Here is a 14,009-nt window from a genome sequence, read left to right on the forward strand (position 1 = left end):
ACTTTTACTCACAATTTGGTGCTTTTAGTCTCCAAATAGAGCATACTGGTACTGTCCCTGCGCCGAGACGGACCTTCGCGCCGCACTGTTGACTGGAGGAGGAGGCAGCGGCAGGCGGCTTTTACCTCGTCACCATGGTAAATATTCTCTTTTGGGGCCGGGGGTGAGACTGGGCTGGCTTATACGTCCCTGCAGACAGATATCGGGGGAGAAATGGGGTGATTCTTATGTGGTGTGGGTGGGAGTGCCGCACCACATGTCGGCGGCCGCGGCGGGACGGTGAAGGGCAACATGGGGTGAATATGTGGTGAGGGGCGCGGCGGAGAGGGCGTGGGCGTGGCGGGAAGCAGGGCGCGGTGTGGGGCAGGGACAGTGTGAGTATGGGCAGTGGAGGCTCGAGTATGAAATAAATGAAGAGTTGCATCACCTGGGGCAAGGGGAACGTTTGGTAAATGTCCAGAATAGGACCCAACTCACACTGACGGACGAGACTTTTTTTCTGATTGTTTTCGTTGTGCTATGAAATACTCTGCTAACTGTTTCTGTCGCAAATCTCTAAAAAAAAAAAAGAAAAAAAATTCAAAGCATGTTGAACACCCGCCACCACAGCCTCAAAATAGCTCGCAGAGAGGTTCAGCTTGGACACCCATGGGAAATCGAGAGTTTTGGGTGGGGGAGCGTATTTGAACTACTCCAATCGAAATGTACACAACCTAACCCCCCCTGGACCCCCCCCCCCATGTATACGCGACTTATTTCTGCGAGGAGGTATTTCTCACTACACCGGCTGGGGCTACGCTTTCATGAATATTATCCTCATTATTATTTTATATATTATGTATATATTATATATCATGATATGGTGTGAGGATTTCTCTTATTGAAGCATCTGGCAACCCTACAGTCCTTCCTACCACCACCACCATGGCAAGCACGACTGCGCGACTGACGTAAATATTTACGACAAAATTTTTTATATCACAAGAACGAGTGATTTGCGACGGCAAAGCAATACGGCAATGTGTTGTATGGACACTAAACCCTTCATAGAGCACCAAGGCATTCATGGCTGTGAGTTGAGCCCTAATCTAGAATAATACCGAACGTTCACCATTTCCTGCCCCACCATTATCCTTTTGTGCTTTACTTTGCTCATCAGTAAATTTTTTCATGAAAGGCCACCCCCAGGTTATTGTGTAGAATCACTATGCCCATGTAATTTGCCTCGGTTAAGATTCGTTTTAGGTCCGTGCCAGTATCTCATTACCTACCTTGTGAAACATCAGTATCTCTTCATATATCTCTTCTACAAACCTTCAACAGTCATGGAAATGCTTTGAAAATCCAATGTAAGGACTTTTTTTTTTACTCTTGATAATAGGGGATAATGTTTACAAAAGCGCGACGGCCACGGCAACGCTGCAGCCGGGGTTGAGGTCGAGGGGGGTGCAACCCCCCCATTAGTAGGTCGTAAAGTTCAGTTGGAGTAGTTTAAATATGCTCCCCGACCCTAAACCCTCTTCGAGCTATTTTATGGCTGCGGCGGCTGCAGCGTCACCGCGGCCGCCGCCAGAGGAGGCGACGCGCTTTCGTAAACATTATCCCCTATTTTCAAGAGTGAAAAAAAAGTCCTTGAATTGGATTTTCAAAGCGTTTCCATGACTGTTGAAGGTTTGTAGAAAAGATATATGAAGAGATAGTGATGTTTCATAAAGTAGATTATGAGATACTGGCACGGACCTAAAACGAATCTTTACCATTTGCCTCTGTATTATAGTCCAGGAAAAGAAAGCATGTCCTTAAACCATAATATGAGAGTAAGTCAATAATATCTGGAAAAATATTGCTGAAGATAAAGAGTCGGCAAAGGATGTCCCTCGATCCCCTATTAGAAGGTTAGGTTTGGTTAGATAATAGGGATGGTGTCGAGGTGTAACAAAACCATCTCATTAGGTTAGGTTACATTAGATTTTGTCTAATAACTTTGATAAATACTATTCACCACACCTTGCAAATATATCCTTATGCTAATTTGTGTGACTATGTATTTAATGTTTATATTCCTGACTAACAAGTGTTTGTCTTCCCTTTCTCCGTGCAGAAGCCCATTATGCTGCAGGGGCACGAGCGCTCCATAACACAGATCAAGTTCAACCGTGAGGGAGACCTGCTTTTCTCCGCCTCAAAGGACCCCAAGCCCAATGTGTGGTACTCCATCAACGGGGAGAGACTGGGCTCCTACGATGGCCACTCTGGAACAGTGTGGTGCATCGACGTCAAGTGGGACAGCTCCCTCTTCATCAGCGGCTCAGCAGACCAGACCATGAGGTGAAGGGCTGGGCAGTGTGTTATGAATTCAGTTCAAAACAGATGATGGGGTGAAGTATAGCCTTTGTAACAGCACTGAAGGGTCTGATCCTGTAATTTACTTTCTCTTTTTTTCCAGATTTCATAGAGCATTTCTTTTTATTCTCAATGACATAATTTGTGTTTTCCTCATATGGCTGCTGTAATTCTATGTGTGAGATGAGTTAGTGATATACCAATACTGGTCACCAAGGACCATGTATAGTGTATGTAGGATAACTTAGAAGAAATGGAATGTTATACTAGTGTTTAAAATGGATAGATGTAAATATTCCCATAGTCTCATCTCAGTCTTGCCATCCTTTTTCTTTCCCTAAAATTTTCAAGCCAGCCAAATCTCCACAAAGTCTCATCTTAGTCTTGCCATCCTTTTTCTTTCCTCAAAAGTTTCTAGCTATCTCAAATCTTCCCAAATCTCATCTCCGTCTTGCCAACTTTTCCCCTGCAGGATCTGGGATGTGGAGACGGGTGCCTGCAATGCCACACTGGAGATGAAGACGTCGGTGCGTGGCGTCAGTTTCTCGTACTCTGGCACCATGATCGCCTACACCACCGACAAGATGATGGGACACAACTCCGAGCTTAACATCATTGACGTGCGGGAACCCAACAACGTTGACTGTGAGTTGAAGTATTAATTGTACTATTCTTATCCTGGCCTTCTCACACAGCTGCCCAATAAAACACAGACACATTGAAGGAATAAAATGTTGTAACTGTGAGGGTAATAATACATTTTTGATTAAACGAAATACAAGCAAAGAAACTGTGATATGTCTTTAATTAAACATTGCGGACAGAGACACGGAAAGTACAGATATAAAGTAACTGACATGTATAACACTAGTAATTTATTTTTTATTGTAGTGTATATTGTTTATTTTACTTATTCATATATTTATACTTACTTATTTATTTATTTTTCCTCACTGTCCAGCCACCCCCATCATGAAGACGCAGGTGACGCCAAACGACACCAAGGCGCTGGCGGTGTTGTGGGGGCCACTGGATGAGTACGTGGTCACCGGCCACGAGGACGGCTCCATCATCAAGTGGGACATGCGCACCGGCAAGAAGGTGAGGAACGGGTGATGAGGTGCTGCTGCTACTACTAATGACAATAATAATGATAATTTCTACAATTACAATAGACCCTCCATTTAGCGTATTTCTTTTAAATGATTTCCTCATAATGTGCCCTTGACCTGACTCCTACACACACACATTCACTCACACTGAAATAAAGTCCCACCAGTCCCAAATCGATAAATCTCATTGAAATAACAATTCCATTTCGCTCAAATTTCTTTGGTACCTGTCTTGCGTTAAACAGAGGGTCTACTGTACTTCTACTACTACTACCACCATCACTACCATTAATACTGATACTTCTACTACTGCTATTACAACCACCCTTGCAACTACCACTGAGTACTACTGCGACCAACACTAGAACTAATACTTTAACTGACTACCACCAACACTGGTACCGATATAGATACAGGTAACTCGATTTACGCGAGTTTGTTTTGCACGTTTTTTTAAATAACACGGGGTCCAAAATCCAAAGAAATGTTTAATTTACACGTTTTTTTAACTTATCCGCGATATTTTATGGAGTGGCCACCAAATGTCTCACGCAACTGGACTCACACGGCGCCGCGGCCACACAGCTGAGCTCAGTTCTTCCCGCGCGCCACTTGAACAACAATAGGGGTGGGCAGGTACCAGTACTAACGGTACCAGCTATACGGTACGGTACCGGTACCAGACTGCTCGGTCTGGTACCAATACTAGCCAGTCACTCATGGTGTCCCTCATTTCTTCCTCACACGAGTGAGGCTGAGACTGAGTGCTTGGGTGGATATCTCGGTGATATGGATATTCTCTCTCTCTCCATTGAATGAAGTGAATATTTATTTTTAGATAGAAACCTACCTCTTGTTTGATTTACATTGTTTTTGATTTACGCGACCTCTTACTCGCGTAAATCGAGTTACCTGTACTCCTACTGCATCTACTAGAGTAATACTATTGCTACTATTACTACTACTACTATTTTCCTTTAGTCTTTGTCATTTGCTACACAACATTATACTGCTGTTACTATTACACTAACTTTGCTCTTTCCTCTATAGTCGTGTCATTTGCTACACAACATTATACTGCTACTACTATTACACTAACTTTGCTCTTTCCTCTATAGTCGACCTCCTCCTGCACAACCTTCAATCAGCCATTTTCTCTTCTTTCTTGATACACCTTCATCCTCAGTGCTTCCTTCACCCTCACCTATCACCTTCCTCTCCCCTCATATTTTTCACTCTTTCCTTTACCTTCCTTTAGCTATTCTCTTCTCTCTTCTTTTTCCCCTAAACCTTCATCCTCTATTATCTTGTTTCTGCTTTTATCACTTGTACTGCATCTTTTTTTCACTTTTACCCTCACCTTCCTCTTCTCTCATTATTTCCTCTTCAATACAATATATTCCATCTTCATTATTCCCCTTCCTTCCTTCACCCTTAGCCCACTCTCCTCTCCTCACATTACTCCTTCATCACTTACTCCCTCTCCATTATTCCCTTAATTATTCCTTTCCTCACTCTTACTCTTCCACACCATCCTTCCATCACCATCATCTCTCTTTCCCCTCATTCTTAACCCTGTCTTCCTTCCATAGATTGAGGTGGGTCAGGAGCACACCAAGCAGATCAAGGACATGCAGCTCAGTCACGACGGAATGATGCTCATCACCGCCAGCAAGGACACCACTGCCAGGCTATGGGACATCTCCAACCTAGAGGCGCTCAAGATGTACAAGACGGACAGGCCGGTCAACTCTGCCGCCATCTCCCCGCTGGTCGACACTCACCCGCACGTGGTCATGGGCGGCGGACAGGAGGCCATGGACGTCACAACCACTTCGTCTCGTATCGGAAAGTTTGACGCACGTTTCTTCCACTTGGTGTTCGAGGAGGAGTTTGCAAGGGTTAAAGGACATTTCGGCCCCATCAACTCAATCCATTTCCACCCTAATGGTCGGGGGTATGCCAGCGGTGGTGAGGACGGTTACGTGAGGGTGCATGTGTTTGACGACGCCTACTACCAATTCAAGTTCGACTTCTAGGGGCAGAGTGCTGTTATCTATTTCTTATTTAGTTTGAAATTATATCTTCTGGGATCTTCTTTTTCTGAGTATCTTTTTCTTTGCAGTTGAATTCATATCTTTTAGGGTCCTCTTTCTTCCTCTGAATCATCATTTTTTGTTTATTTTTTAGTTTAAATTATATCTTATGGGGTCTTATTTTTCTTCTTCTGATCTATAGTGGTTTGGAGTCATAGGTCTGTCTCAATCCTTTCCTCTGTTTCATAAGACTTTTCTAAATAACATCTGGGGAGAGAGTGCCAGCCAGTCTGTCTGAAATTATATCTTGCCAGGTCTTCTACTTCTTGTGACCTATTTGCATTGCTTCATAGGTCCATCTCCTCTTGATCCTTTCCTCTCTCACACACTTTTCCTAATCATATACGAGTGCCAGCCTGTCTGTCTATCTGTCTCGGCCATTACCTTGACCTGACACCTTGACCCACTCTCCTTTTGTTGTGGGTCAGAGGTCAGAGGGTCATTTTATTAGGGGGGTGGGAGGGAGGAAAATTATCACCATTATTATCGGTGGGAGTTGTGGGGTTTGATACTTCTACGAAATACCAAGGATGAATGCATATGTTGTTGTGCAGTTCCTGAATAAAAGCCATTTCAGGAGAGGTGGTTGTTTTATTGGATGCATTTTTGGCAGCTTCATTTATTCATTTTTATTCATACTTATTTGTTTTTATTTTTATTATGTGTTTGCTTTTGTCTACATTTATCATTCATATTCCTTATTAATTTGATTTGTTTATTTATTTATTTATTTTTGAGTGTTTCTATCCACATTTATTATATAAATGTATTTAGTTAACCTTCAGTTGTATATTCATTTTAGTCATCTTTTTCCTATTCTCCTTTTCTTTACCTTTCATATACAGTACTGTCTCCAAGTTTGCGATGAATAGGTCGACGTTGCAGGTCGCAAACTTTGAAACATTATTCTTATGGGGAAAATTGAAAACCGTCAACATCTCATCTGAAATGCCGGCCAGAAAGCCGGTGATAGAGGGAGCCGCAGCCTAGCGCGTTCCACGGAAGGGCCGGAGACACGCCGGTCCGAGCCCGCGGCATGAGTGGCGAGAGGGCTCAACCGCCACCGCGAAATGCGAGCCGCAGCACACCGGGCCCACACCGCATGAGCGTGTCCCGCCTGCGACCAGCGCTGCGTGAACCCTGCGGTGGATCCCTGCCGCTGCCCCGCCGCGCCGGCTTTAGCGCGGACGGCGGAGGGGTACCGGGAGCGAACGGAGAGTGCCTCTGAGGGGCTTTGAGGGCCCAAACGACGTAGGGGTAGAAGTGTGGGTGGGACCAAGGATGAGAGACATATAAAGGATAGCTCGCTAAGCATTTGTTTTTTCCATAATGCACCGCGCTTGTGACGTCACTGGAGACCCACACGTGTGGCCGCGGCGCCACTGGACTGAAGCTTCAGAAAACACCACACTTCATAATATGATGTGTAAATCCTTGAATAAAACCAAGATACAAATGAGACTTGCTGGCGAGGGGCTCCAGCGCGCGTCACCACCGTGACGTCATGGCTAAGTTGATGACATTTCACTGAGCTATTGGCCGCGGCCACACGTGTGGGTCTCCAGTGACGTCATGGCTTAGTTGATGACGTTTCACTGAACTATCCTTAGTTGGGTGGGACCGCGGGGGTGAGGTGAACATTACCAGTGGGCGGCAGAATACAGTGTTGTAGTGGTGACGCTGCAGTGCGCCCTGACGTCACGACCACCTCCGCCCCGTTAACTAGAGCGTAAACCACCACTTTCTCAGGCGAGCCACCCGCAAAGTTCGGGTCATATCGCAATTTCGGTTTTCAATAAAAATCAAATTTTTGAGGTCCCTGTCGCAAACTTGGTGAATCGCAAACTTGAAACTCGCAATCTTGTAGACAATACTGTACTTTTTTTGTCACTGTAAAGAGGGGTTGCACTGACGTCACACCGCTTCGCTTTTGTTTTAGGAAAAACAACTGTCAGCCATTTTGGGAGGCACAAGCGATCAGCTGAGCCCCTGCCCCCTGATGATGGCTGGCCCGTGCCTCCCGTCTTCATATCACAATCTAAAAGAATACCTATGCAACAAATCTGGGCAGTGAGGCTAGGCTTCGTTATATAACTATCCATTTGGCTGCCAAATGATGATGGACATACAGTATATACATTTATTATCAAACTTCAAGATATATTTGATGATAGGAACAATGATTATATGACTAATTCAACCCCGGGCATCCCCGGGCGGTGTTTTGCAAGAGCGAAAGAACGTAAGGGGTTCGCAAAAAGCCAACTGACCTGTACTTGGCAGCCCCTGTCTACCTACCGCGAGTGGCAGTGTAGCACCTATCAGTAACAGTAATAGATGGGCCACTCACACCCACACCCACACAGTAATAAATGGACACTAACACACCAGTAATAGATGGACACTAACACCCACACCCACACAGTAATAGATGGACACTAACACCCACACCCACACAGTAATAGATGGGCCACTAACACACCCACCCACACAGTAATAGATGGACACTAACACCTGCACCCACACAGTAATAGATGGGCCACAAATACACCCACCCACACAGTAATAGATAAACACTAACACCCACACCCACACATTAATAGATAAACGCTAACACCCACACCCACACAGTAATAGATGGACACTAACACCCCCACCCACACAGGATCAGATGTACACTAACACCCACACCCACACAGTAATAGATGGACACTAACACTCACACCCACACAGTAATAGATGGACACTAACACCCACACAGTAATAGATGGACACTAACACCCACACCCACACAGTAATAGATGGACACTAACACCCACACCCACACAGTAATAGATGGACACTAACACCCACACCCACACAGTAATAGATGGACACTAACACCCACACACACAGACATAGATGTAGACTCAAACCCACACCCACACAGTAATAGATGGACACTAACACCCCCACCCACACAGTAATAGATGGACACTAACACCCACACCCACACAGTAATAGATGGACACTAACACCCACACCCACACAGTAATAGATGGACACTAACACCCACACCCACACAGTAATAGATGGACACTAACACCCACACCCACACAGTAATAGATGGACACTAACACCCACACCCACATAGTAATAGATGGACACTAACACCCACACCCACACCCACACAATAATAGATGGACACTAACACCCACACGCACACAGTAATAGATGGACACTAACACATCCACACACACAGTAACAGATGGACACTAACACTCACACCCACACAGTAACAGATGGACACTAACACCCACACCCACACAGTAACAGATGGACACTAACACCCACACCCACACAGTAACAGATGGACACTAACACACCCACCCACACAGTAACAGATGGACACTAACACCCACACCCACACAGTAACAGATGGACACTAACACCCACACCCACACAGTAATAGATGGACACTAACACCCACACCCACACAGTAATAGATGGACACTAACACCCACACCCACACAGTAATAGATGGACACTAACACCCACACCCACACAGTAACAGATGGACACTAACACCCACACCCACACAGTAACAGATGGACACTAACACCCACACCCACACAGTAATAGATGGACACTAACACCCACACCCACACAGTAACAGATGGACACTAACACCCACACCCACATAGTAATAGATGGACACTAACACCCACACCCACACAGTAATAGATGGACACTAACACCCACACCCACACAGTAACAGATGGACACTAACACCCACACCCACACAGTAATAGATGGACACTAACACCCACACCCACACAGTAATAGATGGACACTAACACCCACACCCACACAGTAACAGATGGACACTAACACCCACACCCACATAGTAATAGATGGACACTAACACCCACACCCACACAGTAACAGATGGACACTAACACCCACACCCACACAGTAACAGATGGACACTAACACCCACACCCACACAGTAATAGATGGACACTAACACCCACACCCACACAGTAATAGATGGACACTAACACCCACGCCCACATAGTAATAGATGGACACTAACACCCACGCCCACATAGTAATAGATGGACACTAACACCCACACCCACAAAGTAATAGATGGACACTAACACCCACACCCACACAGTAATAGATGGACACTAACACCCACACCCACACAGTAATAGATGGACACTAACACCCACGCCCACATAGTAATAGATGGACACTAACACCCACACCCACATAGTAATAGATGGACACTAACACCCACACCCACATAGTAATAGATGGACACTAACACCCACACCCACATAGTAATAGATGGACACTAACACCCACACCCACACAGTAATAGATGGACACTAACACCCACACCCACACAGTAATAGATGGACACTAACACACCCACACCCACACAGTAATAGATGGACACTAACACCCACACAGTAATAGATGGACACTAACACCCACACCCACATAGTAATAGATGGACACTAACACCCACACCCACACCCACACAGTAATAGATGGACACTAACACCCACACCCACACAGTAATAGATGGACACTAACACCCACACCCACACAGTAATAGATGGACACTAACACCCACACCCACATAGTAATAGATGGACACTAACACCCACACCCACATAGTAATAGATGGACACTAACACCCACACCCACATAGTAATAGATGGACACTAACACCCACACCCACATAGTAATAGATGGACACTAACACCCACACCCACACCCACACAGTAACAGATGGACACTAACACCCACACCCACACCCACACAGTAATAGATGGACACTAACACCCACACCCACATAGTAATAGATGGACACTAACACCCACACCCACACAGTAATAGATGGACACTAACACCCACACCCACACAGTAATAGATGGACACTAACACCCACACCCACACAGTAAGAGATGGACACTAACACCCCCACCCACACAGTAACAGATGGACACTAACACCCACACCCACACAGTAGTAGATGGACACTAACACCCACACCCACACAGTAATAGATGGACACTAACACCCCCACCCACACAGTAATAGATGGACACTAACACCCACACCCACACAGTAATAGATGGACACTAACACCCCCACCCACACAGTAATAGATGGACACTAACACCCCCACCCACACAGTAATAGATGGACACTAACACCCACACCCACACAGTAATAGATGGACACTAACACACCCACCCACACAGTAATAGATGGACACTAACACACCCACCCACACAGTAATAGATGGACACTAACACCCACACCCACATAGTAATAGATGGACACTAACACCCACACCTACATAGTAATAGATGGACACTAACACCCCCCACCCACACAGTAGTAGATGGACACTAACACTCACACCCACACAGTAACAGATGGACACTAACACTCACACCCACACAGTAATAGATGGACACTAACACTTACACCCACACAGTAATAGATGGACACTAACACTTACACCCACACTGTAATAGATGGACACTAACACTTACACCCACACAGTAATAGATGGACACTAACACTTACACCCACACTGTAATAGATGGGCCACCAGCACCCACACCCACACAGTAAAGGTGGGCCACTAACACCCACACCCACACATATGGAGACTAACACTCACCCACACAGTAAGAGATGGACACTAACACACACACTCACACAGTAATAGATGGACACTAACACCCACACCCACACAGTAATAGATGGACACTAACACACCCACCCACACAGTAACAGATGGACACTAACACACTCACACAGTAATAGATGGGCCACTAACACCCACACCCACACAGTAATAGATGGACACTAACACACCCACCCACACAGTAACAGATGGACACTAACACACCCACACAGTAATAGATGGGCCACTAACACACCCACCCACACAGTAATAGATGGGCAACTAACACACCCACCCACACAGTAATAGATAGGCCACTAACACCCACACAGTAATAGATGGGCCACTAACACCCACACAGTAATAGATGGGCCACTAACACACCCACCTACACAGTAATAGATGGGCTACTAACACACCCGGGCCACCCACACAGTAATAGATGGACACTAACACACGCACCAACACAGTAATAGATGGGCCACTAACACAAACACCAACACAGTAACATGGCGGGGAAAAGCTGAGGAGCTCTATTGTGGTAAATATGTGCCTCCCAAAATGGCGGGCCTTTGCGGGGCAGCTGCGAAGTGATCAGCTGATCGCTGCTGATGACGTCACGTGCAACCCCTCTATACTTACTGAGTTAGTTAATGCTCTTCATCACTCACGGAGAGAGGGTCAAGGCGATCACGTATTCTCCTTATTTCTCCTTAATTAAAGCACGGTCATGCGCAGAACAGCGATAAGAATCTCCATCGTGGGTGCTGGCTGGTCTGACTGCATGAGGATGTAAACAAACGCAACCCCTGTACCTTCTCGCTTTTATGGAAGGAATTTGCCATAATGACTCTTATACTTTTATTTTTTGTCAAGAAACACTAATTAGGACATATTTCATGTCAATATAAAGAAGGTTGTAAGATTTACACCACCTCCGTCGAGGTCGTAACTTACATCCTCCTTACACCTCCTTTACAACCTCCCGGATCGATGCATGTTCTCGGGAGCAATTAAGTACGTTCACACGTGGGAGGAGAAGCCGGGAGCATCAAGACGTAAACTGCAAGTATGCAAGGGCATGAATTCATCCCAGACACCCCAAAAGGCTACTACCATATCTTAAAACCACAATCGAGCCTAATATTGTAGAAATACTCTAAGTAAACGAGTTTTATCATAAGTAGTATTGATTGATTGTTTATTGTTGCATTTATAACAACAAAGGAGAAGGGAGGAACATGCCATCGCAACCCCCAGGCATTACATATAGTGTGATTATATAATACACGAAAATAATCGTTCCTTACCTCCTTCGATATCTCGCAAAGAGATAAACATTTCTCGTAAAGTTGCTGCCACTCTCTCAAACGTCGTTTTCCGTAGACTCAGCTTCTTATACAGCTTATCTTGTGGATCCCACAAGTGTCGATGCTGCCTCACTTCTAATAATGCCACCTCGGCATCCCGGCTTCAAATCTTGTCTGTATCTGCAGACATTTCTTGTTTTATTATTGGCGCCGACATGTTGACTATGAATTGCCAGGTGTTAAGCCGCCTTAAGGGTCGGAGGTTGTACCGCGGCTTTACACCGTTGTTAGGCTTATTAATTACAACCTGCTTTCTGAATATGGCCCCTGACAGGACAAACAGAGAACCGATTCACACTGATCTCTAAAGTATTTTGAGATCAGTGGAGACTATATATATAACTTAGTCTTAAAGCATTTGTCAAGCAGATGGACTACACTATTATATATATAACATGGGAGAGGATAAAGACGTTGGGAAAGGCCTTTAATTGTGTAATAGTAGATGATGATATGATGATGATGATAATTAAGATATATGGATGTTAAAAAGATGTCTGAATTCATTCACACAAGGGCCTTTTTTATTTCGTTATGTCTCGATATAGATAGATAGATAGATAGACTGAAGCTTAGAACATGTGAGTATACCCCGCAACATCATCTGCAGCGCGCTGATCTGCTGATGTGATGATTCAGCCACACGAGACTGCTGTAACGTTCTGCATAGTCATGTGTCTGCGTTGGTGACTGGTGAAGCTGTTGCATGGTGCTCTCGGTGTGTTGCATGAGAATAGCCGAGTGCGGGAAATGCATGAGAGACAGGGAAGGGCTAGACACGTAAGAAGAACATGTAAGAAAGGATACTAAGAGGAACATGTAAGAATGGTATGGCTATAATAAGAGGAGATGAATATGGTTAGACACGAAAGAGGAACAAAAATATGGAGGAATAGTTAGACACGTATCAGAGGAAGGAAAGCAGCAAATTAAAGCGCCGGCCTTTACATTTTTCTCTTTTCTTTCCTTCTGTTCCTAATTTTTTTTTTTTGAAGCGTTGCCACATTTCAAAAGCTATGACGAAAATTAATACCCATTCGCCACACAAATAATACCTAAATGAAATATTTTTACGATGTTAACCTATATTACTCACTATCTTGGGAACAATTTTAGCACCCTTACCACGGAAAATGATGAACTGATGGTATTTTAATCCTTATGTTACAAAGAAAGTATAATGCAATAAGGGAAAAGGGAGGTTAATTTTGCATCCCAGCTTCCACGAAAACGGGATTACTGGAAAAGAATGTATTATCAGCTGATTCATACAGTTAATCATAGAAGGGAAGGGAGCGAAGGGAATGTTCCAGCTATCAGTTTATTCATACAGCTAATCATGAAATAAATATATAACTAAACCAAAGATAGCCTTGTGATAGAAGGTAAGGGA

The 14,009-nt window shown here is 44.8% G+C and overlaps 1 protein-coding gene across 1 annotated transcript; it reads left to right on the top strand.

The window, feature by feature from the left end:
- The first annotated feature begins 1 nt into the window (after position 1).
- LOC127005530 (eukaryotic translation initiation factor 3 subunit I-like) lies at positions 2–6,132 on the top strand. Its single transcript, XM_050874455.1, has 5 exons — positions 2–137; positions 2,102–2,328; positions 2,816–2,988; positions 3,305–3,444; positions 5,048–6,132. The coding sequence occupies exons 1-5, from the start codon at positions 135–137 to the stop codon at positions 5,492–5,494; spliced, it is 990 nt and encodes a 329-aa protein (XP_050730412.1). The 5' UTR covers positions 2–134; the 3' UTR covers positions 5,495–6,132.
- Positions 6,133–14,009: the final 7,877 nt, after the last annotated feature.

The sequence above is a fragment of the Eriocheir sinensis genome, chromosome 30, assembly GCF_024679095.1.
Source record: "Eriocheir sinensis breed Jianghai 21 chromosome 30, ASM2467909v1, whole genome shotgun sequence".
In the NCBI taxonomy this organism is placed as follows: Eukaryota; Metazoa; Arthropoda; class Malacostraca; order Decapoda; family Varunidae; genus Eriocheir; species Eriocheir sinensis.